Source organism: Hippopotamus amphibius, chromosome 13, assembly GCF_030028045.1.
Source record: "Hippopotamus amphibius kiboko isolate mHipAmp2 chromosome 13, mHipAmp2.hap2, whole genome shotgun sequence".
NCBI classification, from domain to species: Eukaryota; Metazoa; Chordata; class Mammalia; order Artiodactyla; family Hippopotamidae; genus Hippopotamus; species Hippopotamus amphibius.
Genome location: NC_080198.1, coordinates 47,821,480 through 47,840,757, shown reverse-complemented (window position 1 = coordinate 47,840,757; position 19,278 = coordinate 47,821,480). Strand labels below are relative to the sequence as shown.

Here is a 19,278-nt window from a genome sequence, read left to right as displayed (position 1 = left end):
TGTACGTCGGTACTTGACTGCTTTTTACGGCAGGGTAGTATTTCGTTGTAGGGATAACACCACATTTTGTTAACTCATTCGCCAGTTGATGTATGTTTGGGTTATTGCCACTTTTTGCCTGTTGTGAATAGTGCTGCCAGGAACATTGTTTACAAGTGTTTGTTTGAATACCTGTTTCCTTCTTTGGGTTATGTACTTAGGAGCGGGATTGCTAGATCATATGGTAATTATATGTTTAGCTTTTGAAGACACATCAAATGCTTTTACATCGTGGACAGCATTTTACATTCTGACCACAATGTGTAAGAATTTCAACTTCTCCACGTTCTCCCCAGCAAGTGTTTTGATTATAACTATCCTCGTTGGTATGAAGTGGTATCTCACTGTGGTTGTAATTTGTACTTCCCTAATGACTAATGATGTAGGGCATCTTATTATTTGTATATCTTCTTTGGAGCAATGTCGTTTGCTTATTTTTAAGTTGGATCATTTGTTTTTTGTTGTTGTTGAGTTGTAAATGTTCTTTATTCTGGATTTAAGTCCCTCATTAGATCTGTGATTTGCAAATATTTTCTCCCATTCTGTGGGTTATCTTTTCACTTTCTTGATAATGTCCTTTGAGGTACAGACGTTTTGTATGTTTTTTCTTTTGTTGTCTTTGCTTTTGGTGTCATATCTAAGAAAATGTTTGTATTAATTTTTTGGCTTATATTCTGTATTCAGCATTAAAAAAAATCTAGTGACTACAGTATTTTTTAATGTATGATTTCCATATGAATCATGATATGATTAGAATATTTGTTATTTTTAGATTCACAATTTAGAAGATCGTTTGAGGAAATATGAAAAGAATGTATATACAACAACTGTGGGAACACCTTACAAAGGTAGGAATGATCATGTTATCTTTGTTATCTCATCATGTTATCTATGGTTATCTCATATTGGTGGACTTCCAGATGATTTTCTTTTTTGTCTTTGCTAATCTCATTCTTTACAAGGAATATATTTTACCTTTGTAATTCACCAATAACAACTGATTTTATGGAAAGAACGGTAGTAATCTAAAACAAAATTAATGCATATTTGTTGTAAAAAAAAAATCAAACAGTGCTGCTGTGTTTAAGTGAAACTGCAAGTTGCCACTTCATTCTCCACTCTCCAGATGGACCTAGTTTACACTTTACGTATATTTTTCCAGACTCTTCTGTGTGTATCCAAACAGTTATGTAATCCACTACATGCACGCATACAAGTGCAGAGTTACATGTTTTTTATTGGTTTTTACTATTTTTACTGTTTTTTACTGTTACAATAATGCTGTAACAGCTATTTTTAAACCAGGATTTAAGGGGAAAATAATTCATAAAAATACTTATTTCAAGGTGGGGAAGGATGATTTGGAAGTGTTATTCACTTAACTTAAATTATGTATGCTACCTAAAAAGCATTCTAAAGGTGAGCTTGAGTTGTTCCCTTGAGATAGTTGTGACTTCAAATAATCTCTGAATAATCTCCTAACAGTTTCCCATCCTCAGTTTTACCACCTCCCTGCATTAAGAATAGTTTTATGTAGCTAAATGTTTTGTAAACCTTTTTGCTTTTTCATGGAAAGCACTGGGGCACGAATCTAAACCATTTCACATTCTTTTGTCTTTGAAAGCTCTTACTTATTGTTGTGAGATAGCATAAGATATTACATAATTTTTTAATTAAACAAGGACTCGCTTTAAATTCTTTCCAAAACACACTTCAAAAAGAAGAGAAAACCAACTTGGAAGTTTCCTATGGCTCATTGCAGAGAAGACTCCTGCTGCAAAGACTGTTTGCCATAGCTAGGTCAACATATGTGAGTCTTAGCATAGAACTGCTGACTTAGTGCCCAGCAGTGCATAGAGAATAGTACTGATTTTTTTTTTTTTTTTTTTTTAATTTCAACGTATAAGAATTTCATACTTAGTTTTCCTTTTTTCTCAGTTTTAAATTGTAAAATGAATACATATGTACAGTTTTTTAAATAACTGACACATATATAACACTAAGTGTCAGGCACTGTTATAAAACACATTTTGTCTATCAACTCATTTAATCCTATCAGCAATCCAAGCAGTCTGGTTGAATTTGCACATTAATCTCTTTGCTGTGCTTTTAGATGTTTCTTGTGCAGAAGGCTTTTCAGATTACCTAGTGTGCCATTCTTATGGAAGTGGATGCAAGTATAGACTTTACATAATTATGAATTTATTCAGATTACAGTTAGTCATAACGTGACTTCATATACCTGAACTGTATTTATTCTTTAGTTTTAGATTGAAATGGAGCTTGATTAATAGATGAACTATAAATTTTATGACAGTCTTTTTAAGATGTTGAATCAAAGTATCTGAAAACCACTATAATGACGTTAATATTTCATGCATTTTCAAGTTATTTGATCTACCTTGTGTTTCAAAACAGTTTAGAAAACTTGATTTAAAACTCTAGTGCTTTTAGGTTTGGAATACTAGAAAAACTAGGACGCTATTCTGAGCTACTAAACTCCTTAACAAAATAAAAATGGTTGTTCACTTTAGTCATTGTAGAATATCTGAAGCCAACCACATAATATTTAGGAGAGAAATACCAGTTTTAAGGAGTCTTTGTATTCCCTAGGTCTAGTCTTTTTAAATTGTCATGACAGAAAGATGAAGAAGAAGAGTGAGGCTGGGGGGATGTGAGAAATAAAATTGCTGTAATAATTCTTGTTTTCTCTTCCAAGGGAAAAATACCAGTTGGAATGCTTAGTGTATATGTAATGTAATGCAGTATAATACATACAATATAATAATACAGTTAATACAAGAGTGATGCCTCTTTGTTCCTTTGATTGTTTTTTTACTTTGTTTTTTTCTAAGTAATAGGTAGCTTCTCTGGTTTTGTGTTTACAATTTGATCTGTTTTTCTATTTGACAGGTGGCAATTTGTACCATACTGATGTCTCGCTCTTTGGAGAACCTACCGAGTTTGAGTATTTGCGAAAAGTGCTTTTTGAGTATATGATGGGTCGTGAGACTAAGGTATAAATCCTGTCTGGTGATTTGGCACGTGGTTTAATTTAAAAGGAGATGTGTCCCATTGTTAATACACATATTAGTGTCGTATGTTTGCTGGTAGCAGACCGCACATGCTGATAGTAGGCAACAGGTAACTGTGTCATTGCTCTCAGTTTGCACAAGTGAATTGGCAGGTCTTGCTTATATTTGTTTACATTTATAAAATATTAATTTAGGAAATACTGGTGGATGATGCTAAATAATAAAATTCAAAATTTCATTAGCTTAATGCTTTGTGAAGCGTGTGGCTATTTTTATTTTTGACTTCAAATCTGAAAGGTAGGAGAATAGATTTCATTTTCATGGAGACTTGAGGATAGTGTGGACAGTATTGGAATGGTCCTAATTAAGAATGACTTCGTGGGGATATTTAGAAATACTATATTTAGTCAGTGTAAAAAAATAACCACACTGAATAGGTGATAATGCTTGGTTAATTTGTTTTCTAGAATGTTAACTTTATTATAAGGTCCTTGAGCGTAGAGTCTCGTCTTACTGTTATTTGTATCCTCTGCAGTGTTTTTAAAAGAGCCTTATATGGGACCTTTTGTAACTATGTCTTTAATTGAAAATTGATTGCATTTAGGGAAACTCATGAGCCTTTCCTCAGACACAGTTTTTCATTTGAGGCAATTTCTGTTTCTGATATTGTTTCAACTTTTTACCTTCATGCACTTTTACATTGTCCTCGTTATGTTGGCTGAGAATGGGATAAGGAGTTTTCTAAGAAATTACCAGTGTTTTAATTTATGGGTCTGTGGGGGTTACTGAGTGCTAAACCAGTTCAGGGATTGATTTGGTAAATATATTTAAGATCTAAAAATAAGGACATAAGAAAATCTCTTAAGAATATTATGAATTGTAGACTCAGCTATATACCAGGAGCTATAGGGCTAGAAGTTGTTTGAATCCTTGACACTATAGAAATCTAATTTCACTGTATGAGATAGTTCGAATTAATGTCTAGTGTGGTCCTGAACATGAATCATAGGAGGAATATATTAATTCATATATTAATAAGGACTTTTTTTTTTAATTCAAAGGATAGCTAAAACTATTTTTCTCCTTACCTTTAAAAAACAAAGCCAATGAAATGGAACTTTCTCTTATTATGTATACCCTGATTGGATAGCAGCCTGTATTTGAGGTGGGGTAGATAATTTAAAGTTACCTTGTTATGTCAGGGAAGGGGGAGAGGCATTTCTTTAAGAAAAATAGCCTCTGAGGAACTTTAGTTCCTTTGGTTTATTCGTGAGTCTAAAGCTATGATCCCAAAGTTGTTGCTAAATAAATTATTTAGCCTTTTCTCAGTCTGCAAAATGAAGAGAGTGTGACTGCCTTAGCCTCCAGTGTCTTCTGGTGCCAGTTCAGCCCAGTCTCAGCCTGAGCTCTCAGGGCTCTGCATTGCCGCCTAGGCTGTGACTTGGGAGACAGCTAGAAGGGACGTCCTTGAGGCACAAGCAGCCCCACCTAACGTGTGGCTGGGAATCCGTGTTGCGGGGCTCTCTCTGATCTTTGTCTTCAGCATTCAGTGTGCTTTTCTGGTTACTAAGAATGAGTAGTTTCTCATTCTGACATCACATTTTATAAGTCAGTACTGAAAAGTAGTAGATATCCAGTTTAATTTACTGCATATGTATTGAGCACTTACTATATGTGGCCCTTTGCTTATTGCCGTGATGGTTAGGATGGTGAAAACTGGCATCATCCCTAACTTTAAGGTGTTTACCATATAGTGGGAAAGTGGAGCTGTTTACTAAGCACAGTATGATGCAGACGGTAGCAAGGGCTCTGAAGAGAGGCACAGTGTCCTCATATTTACTTGTGGGAAGCTCAAGGACATCATGGAGGAGGAGGTGTATATATAGGCTTTTACAAGGGGGTATAGATTTTGATAGATGAGCTCAGACAGGAGGAAAGCCCAGACAGAAGCTCCAAGACAGGACATTGAGTGTGGGCTTTGGAATAACCAAGTAGTGCATTCCAACCAAAACACTGGCTCTGTGAGGTGGAAGTGACTCTGCTTAGGGCTGCAGGGCGTGGAGGGCCTGGAATGTTCTCAGAGTTTTACCTGTAGGTTATTGGGGGCTAACTCTGAAAATTATGGAGCAGGGATTGACACAATCAGAGCTATTTTTAGACATTTCTTTTGTTAATTTGCCTAATTTCTATACATTAGCAAAGAATTTGAAATGGAGACCAGGTTGTGGTTTAGAATGAGCCCGAATACATTGTGGCCTTTGTGATTTGATCACCACCTGCCGTTGTTTCTTGTTCAGCAGGCTCTGTATGTCATCCCACCTGTCTTTCTTCATCTGCTTTTGCACAGTGTTCCTTATTTTATGAGGCAGATGATTTTTTTAAGACCACATGTGTGATACACATTCTTATAGTACAAAGTTAAGTAAACTCCCCTTCTTTCTTCTGTCCTTGCACTGTCTTTTTCTTGGGTTTTGAGCCTCCATGCCATGTTCAATGCTTAAATTCAGCCTGTTCTCCTTTTCAATAGAAAGTGTTTCTCATTCTACCCTTTATTGACTCCATTCCCTAAAGAAAACCTGGCAGGAGAGGCCACTTCTAAGCCAGGTGGCTCATTTGAACTTTTCCTTACTTCCCAGGGCCTAAGGATATTGTATGTAGAGTAGACAGTCTGATTTCTTTCCCAAGGTTTGGCAAAGAGCCTGGGCTTTGCATTGAAGTGTTTTCTGACAAGCCAGGGAAGAGCTTTAGGTCTTTACTGGGTTATCAGCTGCAAATGCGGTGGCATCACTGATGAATTTAGAGGTGCGTTTCCCATTTAACATTGTCTAGGAAGTGTGAAGAGGCAACTAGTCAGAGTTGGGTTTTTATTTTTTTGGGTTTTTTTGACAGACATGTTTGTGCATAGATGTGCACTATACAGTTTCATAGTGAATATAAATGGGCTTTTGGGTTCTTTGAACTTGATAAGCTATTGAAATTAATGTTCCCTATAATTGTGAATCCCTGAATTTTAGATTTTTGGTACTTCCTAAAAACAGTCTTCATAGATAGTATACCAGAAACCATTTAAAATGTCCAGAGTGCTAATAAAATGAATATTGAAATAGTTACTACTTCATATTTCTCTTGCCATTTCATGCCACGTATATGCTTAGTTTCTAGACTTCAGTTTAGCACGGAAGATTCTGTTCTGTCTAGGCAATAACAATTTAAAGGATGAGGGTTTTTGTAAAATGCTTTTGGAATTCTCCAGGAACTAAGTTGTTTTAAAGGTATTTTTTTGATCATCAAGCTGGCAGAGGCAAAGATAAAAGGAGGGGAGGGGGGCTGAAACTAAAATCTTGCTCTTTGTGGGGTTTGTGGTTGAGGAATAGTGTTAGTTGTTCTGTTCGTTGAAGTAAGTATTAGGAATATGTAAAGTGCCTTGCCTAGGCTTAGCACATAATAGGAATTTAAAAAATGTAGTTCTTTTCCTTCCTGGAAATAATTATGCTTTTTTTCTAATGATGTGTGTTCCTAAAATTTTGGTTAACTCTAGTCGCTCTTTTGCTCAGTGACCACCATCCCCCCCCCAGTACACACACACAGTCTTGTAACTATGAGCAAAGAATGTTAGAGTCAGCTTTCTGGGTGAGCCTCCCATCCTCTGTAGCACTACAGAGAGTAGTACTACTACTAATCCTCAGGAGAGCACTAGTACCTGAATTTGTATGTAAGCGCTGAACTTGTTATCCTACTTATTTCATAAGTGGTATCTTCTTTCCTCTCTGTCTCCCTCAAACCATCTCATCTTGATACAAAATAGGGAATTTCAGCCTTTGAGGAGAATTTTCCACGAGCTTATGGGTGACAGTCTGACTTACGGTATATTTATTTAGATCTGCACAGTTTATGATCTTGTTTTGCAAGCCACCATGTGTAATGTTTTGACTCATCCTGTTTACTACCAAACAAAACATCTTGTGTTTATTTAAAATGTAATTTGTATTCTATTAGGCTGATGTGCTGCATGTCTTAAAAAGTACCTATAAGCATGTTCATGTTCATGCAGTAGCCCGTGTTTATGAGATATATGATGTGATTTAGTTAAAGCTGAACGTGGGAGTATCTAATTCTGATTATTTAGAGCATATGTTTTGGCAATACATCACTTACTAGATAGATTTCTATAAATAAAAAGCCTTATAAAATGAATGAGTAATAAAGTTTCATTTTAATAAGACAAAGGGCCGAGAGCATTAGAACTTTATATAGCTTCATGCTATTGTAAATACATCTTCTTAAAATAATATCTACCCAGACATTGTGAGGGGTCCTTTCAAATTGAAATTGTAGCGTTGGCTGTTATTTCCTTGACCAGTACCTTCACATCATACTTCTTTGGTCGTGGCTTCCATTGAGAGCACTAAAGAATTCCACCAGCAGAACATGTCAGAATGGGGTGAGACTCATCTGCTCCACTGTCTAGTGACCGTCTCTTGTCTTTCTTGTAGACCATGGCAAAGGTTATAACCACTGTACTGAAGTTCCCTGATGATCAGACTCAGAAAATTTTGGAAAGAGAAGATGCTCGGCTCATGGTAAGCTTTAAGAATAGGCTATAGATAGAAGACGACTTTATCTCGTCTGTTTTACGTTCTGTCTCATTTACAAAGGCTTTGAGTTGGTAAGAGAAATTTAAAAATTTTCATCTTTATTGTACTATAGCCAGAAAAATGAAAGTGAAACTACCTTAAGGAAATTAAACTGAGGGCAAATCTGAATGGATGCCCTCAAAGAAAGAACAGTCTTTTTTAATAGTATATATGAGGTTGACACCAGTATGCACTGTATGCGATTTCTGGAACTTGGGCTGTTTATGGGAAGGATGGAAAAGGCATTTATTCTGGTATACCCAGTAATTTTTTAGACCAAATTATATCACGATGTTAGGTGTTTTACTTGTAGATTAGAAGTCAGCTGTGATTGAAATGAAACAAACACACACTTCATAAATTATGCAAAATTTCACTTGCCTAACTTCTTTTTGCCCTGGACCAATAATACAGTAAGAAGATCCATTCTGAGCACAGTATGGAATTTGTGCTGTTTCTTGTCTGGCCCCTTGCTTTCTCTTTCTGCTTCCTTTTCTTGTCTTGCGAATAGCCTGCAGCTCTTCCACAGCTTCCCCCCAGTTTCTTTACCTATTTCATGATCCCAGTACTGCTGTTTTTTTCACTCTCCTATTTAAAGCAAACAAAGATGTATTCTTTAGTGATGGGTTAGCCCATGTCTGAGTATCTCTGGTAAGAAGGACTAAGTCAATAAGTAACTACTCTCAAAGAATCCCATCTTATCTCTATAGACTGTGTGTTTCTTACAAAATTCCGGCTTATCTTGAGCCCAAATCTCCTTTTCTGTTGTGGTTGCCAATCTGTTCTGACCCTTGGAACTCAACCAAAAACCTGGAGATGGCCTGGATGGGAGGTTTTTACCCTCCAGACTAAATACCCCCAGCACTTATCAGCCATCCATGAAGTTACTCTCCTTCGACCCACTGTATATTCTCACCTCTTCCTGACTTCCTCCAACGTCATCCCAGCGTCCCTGACTTTTGTCCTAATACTCCGTTGTATATTGTATTATTTACCTATTGTATATTTTCTGGGACAATTGCAGTTATTTTGTTTATCCTTTAATTGTTTTTTTGTAAAGCTTTTCTCCCTGGTACCTAGTGGTCTGAAAAATATTGTCATACCTCTGTAGTTAGTTCTGGTTATAGATATTTTTGATGAAGAATTATGTAACTATAATGTATGCCCTTCCATCAGTAGAGAGAATGTTGTTTTAAATTATAGCAAACATCCAGTTCTATAATCTGTAGTCCACTCAGTGGTTTTCCTCTTCACTGAGTAAAACAACTTTGTCTTTCTGAAAACAAAAACCTCCAGTGCAGTTTGAGCCTGTGGACACAATTCCGTCGTTATAGTCCAGTTTAAGAAAATATTCTTAAAATGATGTAAATAGAAAGCTTTTATTATCTTTGTTCATTCTCCTGTAGCCTCTTTATTATCTTGATGTTGAGATATAGCCAACCCTTCCTCTTACTGTTGGTCTGCATTTTGTCAGGATTTGGAGTATAATATAAACTCATCCTAAGTCACTGCTTTGGCATATGTGGTAGGAAACATTACCGCCCACCCTCCCACACACATGCAGCCTTAGATTGGTTTGTCTCGAAGGAAACTAATTGAATTGATTACATGTAAATAGTAAACCATCTAAAAACCTTTTAAGGCAGACGGAAAATTTTCTTAAGTTTAACTAAAAAGAAATCTTGAAAAACTTTACACTCTTCATTCATGTATAAAATGGTATTCATTCTAGATAGGGATGAAGTGGTGACTGATCCTTCTTGATATAATCCTTTCGTATCCCAGAGGCCAACCTGCCCAGAAAGGAAGTTCCACTCTTTCCACTACTATTTTAAGCAAAGCCTCATCCATCATTATCTTTTGCTTAATGAATGAGTTCAGTCGACAGTCACCTACCACTCTTCTATTGGGTTGGCCAAAAAGTTCGTTTGGGTTTTTTCTGTAGCATCTTATGTGTTACGGCAAATATAGGGAAACTGAAGACATGGATAATACGGTTGTTGACCTTGTGGAACCTTTAATTTTAGGGGGAAGAGTTAGCATCCATTCATTCATACGTCAATAAAAGATATGCTTAAATAATGTAATTCAAATAATAAAAATAGATGCTTTGGAAATATGAAATAAGTTATAGTGAGCACGATGTGAGGGAGATCCCAAAGATGACTTAATCGATTTGAGTTACCTTTTGTCAGTATAAAGAGGTTTTTGGTACTTGATAGAGTGACTTATGATTGTTTCCTTATGATTGTTTCCTTATTTGATGGAAAATTAAAATTATTGTTGATTGAGAAAGTTGAAACATAAGTCACATTTGCCTGAAGATTGCTGTCATTCATAAAATGAGCGACAAGAATCACTGTCTTTGAACAAATCTCCTGAAGAAATTACAGCTTATTTTATACCCCGGTGAGCTGTAGCTGATTAGAGCAAAACACTGCTAAGAATAGTGACTTCTCTTTTTCTATGGAAGTATCCAAAAGAAAGATATCTATATGTCTAGAAAGCAAAGCTTTTTAGGGTTTTATTAAATAATTGTTTAAAAGCTCTTTAGTCACATTAGCTTCAAATTTGTTCCAGATGGACTATTTCTGTAATTTGTTGTAACCACAGCTACAGTTTCCCCTCTGTTAAAAGTCAGCAATATTGACTGTTTTGTTATTTTAGGTTTGGGGGCCACAAAGCCGGTATAAGTTACCCAGACAAACCCTGTCACATTGCAGAGCTGCCTCCCCTGTCCGTGTGCGGGATGCTCGAGAGAGCGTGGATTGCACTCTTGCTGGCAATGTGCGGCCATGTCAGCATTTACGTTATTTAGCAGGTACTCGAGGAGGAATGCACTCTAAAAACTTTGCTTTATGACCCTAGTAATTATATATTTGCTTTGTGGCGTTGGTCAAAAGCTGTCCATGGCTGCTGGTGAGGTATTTTTCAGTACATCCCCTCTGTGCCATATCTCCCCTCTCTTTAGTGAGTTTTATACTCTTTATTTGAAAAACCCCACTACAGAATAGAACAGTAATTGTTTAACAAGTGGTTTCAGAGTTTAACCTAATTTGAAGAATATATTTTGTAGATGAGAAACGATTATCTGTCAAGTAAGATTAGATTATAAAGCATAGGTAAAGTCTGGTTTATTTGAGGGTTATAACGTGTAGAGAAGGAGTTCTAGTCCTTCATTTGACAAGTCTCAGAGCCTCTGTTTCTTCACAAAACTAGTATTATCTTGTTAGGGTTGTTGGAGAACCAAAGTACGTATGGTGCCTGTGCTGGAGTTTTGTGATTAATGGTGGGGCTGGTGGTGATGGTTCCTTAGCTACCATGCAGCGATGTGTAGAACTAGTCTTTCCTAGAAAATGAAACTTGGAAAGGTAAACTAATAATGTGTGTAAGACAAATCATGAAAGGCCTCACTACGATAGGTCACTTTATAGGAATGAAACGAGCTTAAAAACTGTCCCTTCTCCAGCCTTGCACTTCTGAGTGCTACCACATGCAGCTTTGCTGTGGTGAGAGCCAGCTCTCAACAGCTCAGCACCTGTGTAACTCTGAGCAAACCTTTTTCATACTTCCGGCCCTTATTGGTAAAATGAGTGTGTTGGATTATTCTGTCTCTAAGGTTTCTTTTCCTTTAAAGTATTGTTAGTTGTAAATTTTAGTTTTAGATTTCTTTTAAGTGGGAAAAAATTGTCTTATATGCAGCAGGCAGAATTTAAAGAAAGTGCACATAGCAAGTGCACCTACCTTTGTGTTCCCCAGAGCAGGCTTTTTCCTTCTCTCAATTTTTAGCTTATTGTGCCTGATACTTGACTTTGTGATGGTTTAGGTAGTTTAAATGGCCAGAGTAAACTGGGTGTTTGAAGTTTCAGGGTGGTTGCAAGAGTGAATACAACTTTTTAGCATGTGTAATTGTCTAATTGAATAAGACCGCCTTAGAAGTACACCATCAAATTTCTTTTTTTAAAGAGAGTGTAAAAAAAATAAAATAAAGAGAGTGTTATTTATGTAGGATAATTACAGTAAGAAAGTTTATTGTAATCACGCGCTAAGTTATCTCTTGGAATTGAGAGGTTCTTTTGTTATATAGAAATCTCTTTAAAAAAGTGTTTCTAGGAATACACTTTTCTCTTTAGAGTGCTAGCAAACTTAATGACACATTTACACTAGATGGCTATTTTCTTGATGACTCCATTAGAAAATTTTTCTATTCTGATGAAAAAGATTTGGCTTGTTTTCATTTCCCATCCACTCTAATCATTTTTAAAGATTGATCTTCTGTTGACTTTGTTATTGCTTTGCTTTCATGCTGATCCTTTGTGTTGTGTCAAGGTCTTGATCAGTCCTTACCTGAGACCAGTATGTTTCTGATTTCTGACTTCTCTCCCTTTGGCTGGAATTTTAAAAATCCCCTCTGAATTAATAAAATCATCAGAACTTTTCAGCATCATTAGGCATAAAAGTTTTCCATTCCAGTTGAGGTTTACCTTTGCCTTTGCATGGGCTCAGTAGATGCATGCAAGGTGGGTTCAAGAAACAAATGCACATAAAACTGATGCATAGTGAAAAATACTGCACGTGTAAAACATGTATTTGCTATCTTAAAAGTGATTTTGCCTCTTGATTTTGTTAGAATTACATAATATGTGATCATTGTGAAAAAACTTTGCAAACAGTTCAGAAACATTACATAGAAAGGGAGACCTTCATGATCTTCAGCCTCCCAGCTGTTTCCACCTTGAGAAGGTCGTGTTTGCTAATGGTGTGGTGAACATCCCCAGCTTTATAATTATGTGTTTATAATTATTCCTTTATCATTTAAGTATTTTATTTTATGAAAATGAGAGTATGCAACAGCTTGCTTTTTTCACTTATTTTTATGTTATCCCACCTCATTACAAACTGATTTACCTTATTCTTTTGATTGGTTGATTATATAAATGTCCTACAATTGAGTTCATCAATTTCCTATCCACGGACACTTAAATTATTTCAGTCTTTCAGTACTTAACAAGCATAGACACAGGGGACGTACATGTATTTCGCATACTTCTGCCAGTTTTCCAATAGGATGTTAGTCTTATTGTGTTGTGTGTGTTGCAAATATTTTCTAGTGTCTTTTGATTTTGCTGATTCTTAACTAACTGCACATCAAATATAAAAGGTAAAATGATGCTTCTGAGGTGGGTCACACTAAGAATAGACTCAGATTTTATAAACAACTCCTGTTTTTGCTGATGCTGTTTTAAAGCAAACTAGGAAGCTAATTAATAATCTTGGTTTATGACCATGTTAAATAGGACATATAATTGATTTAAGAAGGTTGCTATAGTCAAACTGTTTGCAGAGATTGGGTGCCTTTGAATAGAAACGTTGGTTTCAGTCATCATTCCTGAAACCATTCCTGATATACTGTTGAATTACAAGAGTTATTCGTTGATAAGATTGACATACTTTAGGAATGATGATTCAACATGTATACAACAGTATTCACATTCATCAACATTTCCCCCCAAATTTTTGGTGGTAAATTGAAATTATGTAAATCAAATTGTAATGTGTGCTTTATGGGAATTATCAAAGAAGTCCTTTTATAAACCAAATAATTAGGACTTAATTATATCTATCATGTAAATATGTACTTAAAGTGTAAAGTACATCTGTAATTGTGTTGTTTAAATTTTTAAATTAAAGTTCCGAGTAAAATCTCCACTACATAGTGTTGTATTTACTTAGGATGGGAGGGACCTACTACAGACTCCTCAGCCTACCCTCCCTTGATTTGGGGAGATGTGGGAGAAATTTAAGTACATTCTGTTTAACCTTTTGAAGCTCATATACACATATAATCTCTGTGTTATGTTAAGTCTTAAAACTAACCCAATAAGCTTTTTTTCTTCCTGGCTTTGTAGTATACTTCACCTCGCAGTGGTATCTTCTGAGTAAACCATCAGTCTGTGCTTAGTTAGCATGTGGTGAGTGAAGAATAATATGTCTTGTGTCTTTTTGTGCAAAAAATCAAATGTATTGCATGTTACTAACCGTTTTGCTGGAATTCTTTTGCTCTTTTGTTTAATGAAAATATGATTATGCTATGGGTTAATATAGGGATTTTCTGTTAATTTTGCTTTATAGATTAATAATATATAGATTAATAATCACTACCACCAGTAAATGTTACATAATTCTAGGAAACTTTAGTTCTTTCAATAGAATTTGAAAGTTTCAAAATTGTTCTTTGAAATTTTGCTAAAGAATCCAAAATTTTTTTTTCTGTATTTTACATTTCTTTTTGTTTCTAATTCTCAAGAATGGTCTTTGAAGTTAATAAAGATTGTGAGAGAAAAATGAAAAATCATTTTCTAGGTAAAAGGGATTGTATTTCATGAGTCCAGAATGTAAAATATTGTAAAGCCTGCTTAGAGTCAAGGCTAGTCTGAACTAATGAGCACTAGTAAAATAGATTTTGAAAGAAATGGCAGTTTTATTACTTCCTGGGATTGAACAGTATAACAAAGTGATGCATTTGACCCCAGGAGACCCTTAGGCAGCCTGCTTTAATTGAATGTGGCTGTTTCTAATGAACATATTATTACAATGAGGTGGAGGTATCTAAAATGTTTGGACACAGTTCACTGTCCTCATATTTAAACACCCCTTCCATCACCTTCACATATGCTCCATGCTATTAGTGTGATTTAGTACCCCCTAAAAATTTCGGACACGTCTTTACCTCAAACTTCGCAAGAATTTTTACAAGTGACAAGTTGGATCACAATCTATAGAGCTTAATTATAATTAAATTAAAGTTTCAGTGTGATTATTAAGCTAGTATTCAACTGACAGTATCAAGTTTTAAAATGTTAATTTACAGCGTTTTTTTAACCTTTTAGCTTTAAATATCCTTTCTGCCTAATTTGAATTTCATTTTTATTTTTAATATATGTCAGTTAACTTGCCTTAGTGATTATCTAAAACTATCATTAGTCATGCAAATCCCATATCTAACTCAATGAGTCTTAACATTTACCTTTGTTTATAATATTGTAAATACTGTATCATGCTTGTTGCATTTAAGTAGTATCATCTGTCACTTGAAAGGTAACTCTGTAGCATTTCTGTTGATTGATTGTCTCCTCAACTTTTAGTTCGAAAAATTTAAAACAAGATTTATAAAAATACTACCGTGAACAACCATATACCCTTCACCTGTATTTCCCAGTGACTAACGTTTTGCCACATTTTCTCACTTGCTCTCACTCTTGCTTTCTGTCCATATATATCTTCCCCTCTTTGATATTTGACGGATGGTTGCTTGCAAACATTGTGCTTGCAAACATTTGACAGTTACTTGCAAACGTAAACTAAATACTTTACCAAGTATCTTTAAGAACAAGGGCGTTTACCTGCATACTCACAATACAGTTATCACTCTCAGGAAATTTAATGTTAGCACAGTGCTGTTATCTAATGCATATCTAATATCCACATTTTCCCGGTTTTCCAAATAATGTCACATAATTTTTAAAATTTCAGGATCCATTGAGAGATTGCACATCGCATTTTGTTATGTTCTTCAGGTCTCTTTTGAACTAGAAAAGTTCTACCAGCCTTTTTTGGGTCTCTCATGACATTGACATTGTGCAGCATTATTGAATCATGCATGAACTTTTCCTGCAGCAGTTCAGGCTAACGTTTGAAAATTTTAACGGACAAAGGGTTTTAAATGTCACAGGAGATCTTTTTTCTACCTTCTCTAGATTTCTAGGACTAACATGAGTCTTGAGCAAGTTTTATAAATAGTAAACTCTTAGAGGTAGATCATGAGTAGTGGCTTTTATTGTTCATTTACAAGTTGAGAAGACTAATACTTTCTCTAAAACTAAAACATATATGAAAAGTTTGTCTCTATTACTTAATCTTTTTTTGATAGTTTATTTTTATGCATTTTTAACCTCATACTTGATTTGACCACTGGCTTTTGGCATCTTAACTAGGGAAACCTTAATAGGAAGGTTTAGCATCATATCTCATAGCATATTAAGGTTTTAAAATTGTTTGTTAATTTCAGATGAGGCACACATAGCTTTTTCACATCAAGATGCTGTTGTCCTTTGCTGCCGTGCCTGGCATCCTGGGAGAACTGCAATATGTAGAAAAAATCAATACATTAGGGGAAAAGGAAGAAACCTTTGTCCTGTTAAATCCAGTCTGCATCCTTGTGAGAGTCTTCCATGTCAGCACGTTTACTCCTGGCCTTCTCTCGTCATGACCTTCAGTACGTGCTGAAAGGTTGCAGTTCCAGGTTTCACTTAAAAAGACTGCTTTCCAGGACTGCTGACTATAAGTCAGGTCATCCCAAGAACAGTAATTTTTAGAAGATTCCTTTAGGATTTAATATTTAGAACATTTCTGCTTCAGTCCTCAGACTATAGAATATAATTTTGATATAATTTTACTTTAACTTGAAAAAACAAGTCTCTCAAGAAGTTAGCTTTAAAAGATTTTTTCTTCCTTCTTTCCTTCCTTCCTCCCTCCTTCCCTCCTTCCTTCCCTGCTTGCTTGCCTGCTTCCTTCCTTCCTTCCTTCCTTCCTTCCTTCCTTCCTTCCTTCCTTCCTTCCTTTCTAAATTTTTATTGTAGTATAGTTGCTTTACAATGTTGTGTTAGTTTCTGGTGTACAGCAAAGTGAATCAGTTACACAGATACATATTTAGGTTTCCTTCCCATGTAGGTCACCACAGAGCATTTGAGTAGAGTTCCCTGTGCTATACAGTAGGTTCTCGTTAGCTATCTGTTTTATACGTAGTAGTGTATATATATCATTTTCTTTCTTTCTTTATCTTTACTCTTTTTCTTTTTCAGTCATGGCTCCGGCCTTCAACTTGAAGAAGTGGGGAGAGAGATGTTGGGCAGGCCTAGGAAACCGCACGTTTGGCACATTTGCTGTTCTTAGAGAACGAAGCTGTTTTTCAGGGCCCCTCATGTAGCCGGAAGATCAAGAAAAATCTGACACTGGCCCACAGAAAGATTGCAGACTGCCTTTAAAAAAGATTATATCAGTGGAGAAATGGTGATGGTTTTGCGGGGGTTTTCCTTCAGTTTTTCTGTTGGGAAGAGTTCTGTGTTGTTTAGAAGATATTTTAAATAACTTAACCTGATTTATGGGCTCGTTGAATGTTCCTTTCTTCCATTCTTTCTGTCCCTCTTTTTAAAGAACTGCTTGCCTTTCCTATTTATTTTTAGGGTGATTTTTTTTAAAGACTTGTGCAATACATTTTGAGGTGAAACTTAGTGGATTTTTTTCTGATAAATTAGAGCATTTAATTGACTATTTTATCCACATTGATTTGTTGAATATTTGCTAAAGACTAGTTCTTTAAGCTATGATATATGATAAATCGAAATGGCAGTACCTCATTGTTTACTTAGCTTTTGTACTTATATTTTTCAGAGGAAAAAAATACTACTGTAAATTGTAAATAGTTAATACATAACTGTATCGTATGAAGATCTGTGACTGTTGGCAATGTCATCTCAGAAGAACAGATAAATAAAGTTTATTTACTGTATAAAATGTGCTTATTGTGTTTTTCCTAAATTGAAATCTGTTTCAAACTAGTTAAGAATTTATGTTGAATCTGGGTGAATGTAAGGAGGAACTGTTAGTCAAGAGAGCTGAATAGCTAAGCATTTGGAAAGATTTTTATTTTTGCATTTAATCCTAGAGTATTTTTCTAATGTGTGAATGGATGTATAGAAGAATAGGCCGTGTGTGTGTGTGTGTGTGTGTGTGTGTGTGTGTGTCTTCATGCCTACATTTATAATTCTGTTTATATTAAGGCCCATTAAAATTTCTGTGAAACCTTTTTTTTTTTTTTTAATTTTTTAATTTTTGGCTGTGTCGGGTCTTAGTTGCTGTGTGTGGGCTCTTTGTTCCGGTTGCGCAGGCTTCTCTCTAGTAGTGGCATGTGGGTTTTCTCTAGTAGTGGCACGCAAATGAAACCATTTTTAATTGCATAATATTTTATTCTCAATATTCCATCATTTACCACCATGTTCTCTGCTGTTGAACATTTAAGTTGTGTGTAATGAGTCACTTTCGTTCAATCCTCCATGACGATCTTGCTGTTCATATTGTAAGCACACTGGAAAGAACCATCCAGGACCGACCTGTCTTCCTCTCAGCAGCCTCGGTTGCCAGACATGGACACACGTCGGAAGACTGTGTGCCAGGTTTGTCTGGCACCCTTTCCCCAAACATTCCAAAGATACGCCTTGTGGGTGAGCATTCGGAGTCAGTACACTCTTAGAACACTGTGTTTCAGAACTGGGCTTCACCCAGATTTGAAGTGTCATAGAGGCATTGAAATAGCAGTGCCTGAAGCAGACCCTCCGTGGCGGCCGTGGGGGTGCAGATGGGGGTGCAGGCGGGGCTGCGACATGTCTTCCGTCCTCCGGCCATTGTTTCTGTAATAATAACAGTTTCCTCGCGCCTTCCTTTGGGATCCTCTGTGGTCAGGCTTGTCGTGGTGGTTACATTCTTCAGAAGTGTCCAAACACCAAACATAGGGGAACATACGACATTTAAACAATATGGCCATTTAAAATTTTACTCTGAAGATTAAGCGCGGTTAAAATGCAGGTATGGGTACATCTCTCATAATTTTCCAGTTGCTTATTCCCCTGGTGCAGGAAGGCTGCCTCTTGCTTAGCTCACATGCAGATTGGGCTGCCCTCCCCTTTTAAATGGGGCACGTGTAGTGTGTTTCTGTGTCTGTCCCTCTTCCTCGTCTGCTACTCTATATTGGGAGCGGGTAGGACAGGTCATTTGTCTTTTTCATTCATAGGTTTCCAAGAAGAGTTAACTCAAGACCCAGTGCGGCTCATCAGACCTTGGACATGCTGTCTGATGCTGTGATTGGGTGAGACTTTGGGGAAGTCTTTGGGAGGAGGATGAGTGTATTTTACGGGCAACCAGGAAGGAAATGAAAATCTGTGACCCAGTGAGCTGACTGTGGTAGATTGGACTGTTGTTTCCGGTTCTTCTCTCCCTCCCTGTATTTGGATATGCATCCATGTGTTTTGTTATCTGACTTTGAAGTACCTACTGTTAGAGTGGGTGGAGTGCATGTCTCTACCAACATTGAGATTGCCCATGTGACTTTGGTCAGTGAGTTTTGAGTGGACATGACTTTTGCAACATTGGAGCAGCAGTTTTAAGAGTCCTTGCATAGTTGAGCTGTTGCTGTTTTATCTCTGCCATGAGACTGAGATATGGGTTCTCCCTTAGCTTGGGCCCTGGGACAGTGACGCATTGACCAGATGTGTAACAACAGTGAGAAAGAGTTATTATAAGCCACTGAGATTTGGGGATCATTTGTTACTGTAGCATAACCTGGTGAACACTGACACGTTGTGCTAAAAAAGTTATAATTGCAGGATAATGTGATGTCTTTAGTTTTTAGAAATTTGACTATGAAGTCTCTTAGTGTGGGTTTCTTTAGGTTTTTCTTAGGGTTTGTCCAGCTTCTTGAGGCTACAGGTTTATGTCTTTTGCCAGATTTGGGAACT

The 19,278-nt window shown here is 36.2% G+C and overlaps 1 protein-coding gene across 5 annotated transcripts in view; it reads left to right on the top strand.

The window, feature by feature from the left end:
- Positions 1-17,266, top strand: part of GOLGA4 (golgin A4) — a 99,493-nt gene extending 82,227 nt beyond the window's left edge. For 4 of the 5 annotated variants that reach the window (XM_057706914.1, XM_057706916.1, XM_057706915.1 and 1 more), the window contains 5 exons: positions 812-887; positions 2,953-3,056; positions 7,568-7,654; positions 13,618-13,680; positions 16,570-17,266. In XM_057706914.1, the coding sequence (XP_057562897.1) occupies positions 812-887; positions 2,953-3,056; positions 7,568-7,654; positions 13,618-13,647 (297 nt within the window). In that variant the 3' untranslated portion in view covers positions 13,648-13,680; positions 16,570-17,266. The remainder of the gene's footprint in view (positions 1-811; positions 888-2,952; positions 3,057-7,567; positions 7,655-13,617; positions 13,681-16,569) is intronic. The other variant, XM_057706912.1, reaches the window with a different exon arrangement.
- Positions 17,267-19,278: the final 2,012 nt, after the last annotated feature.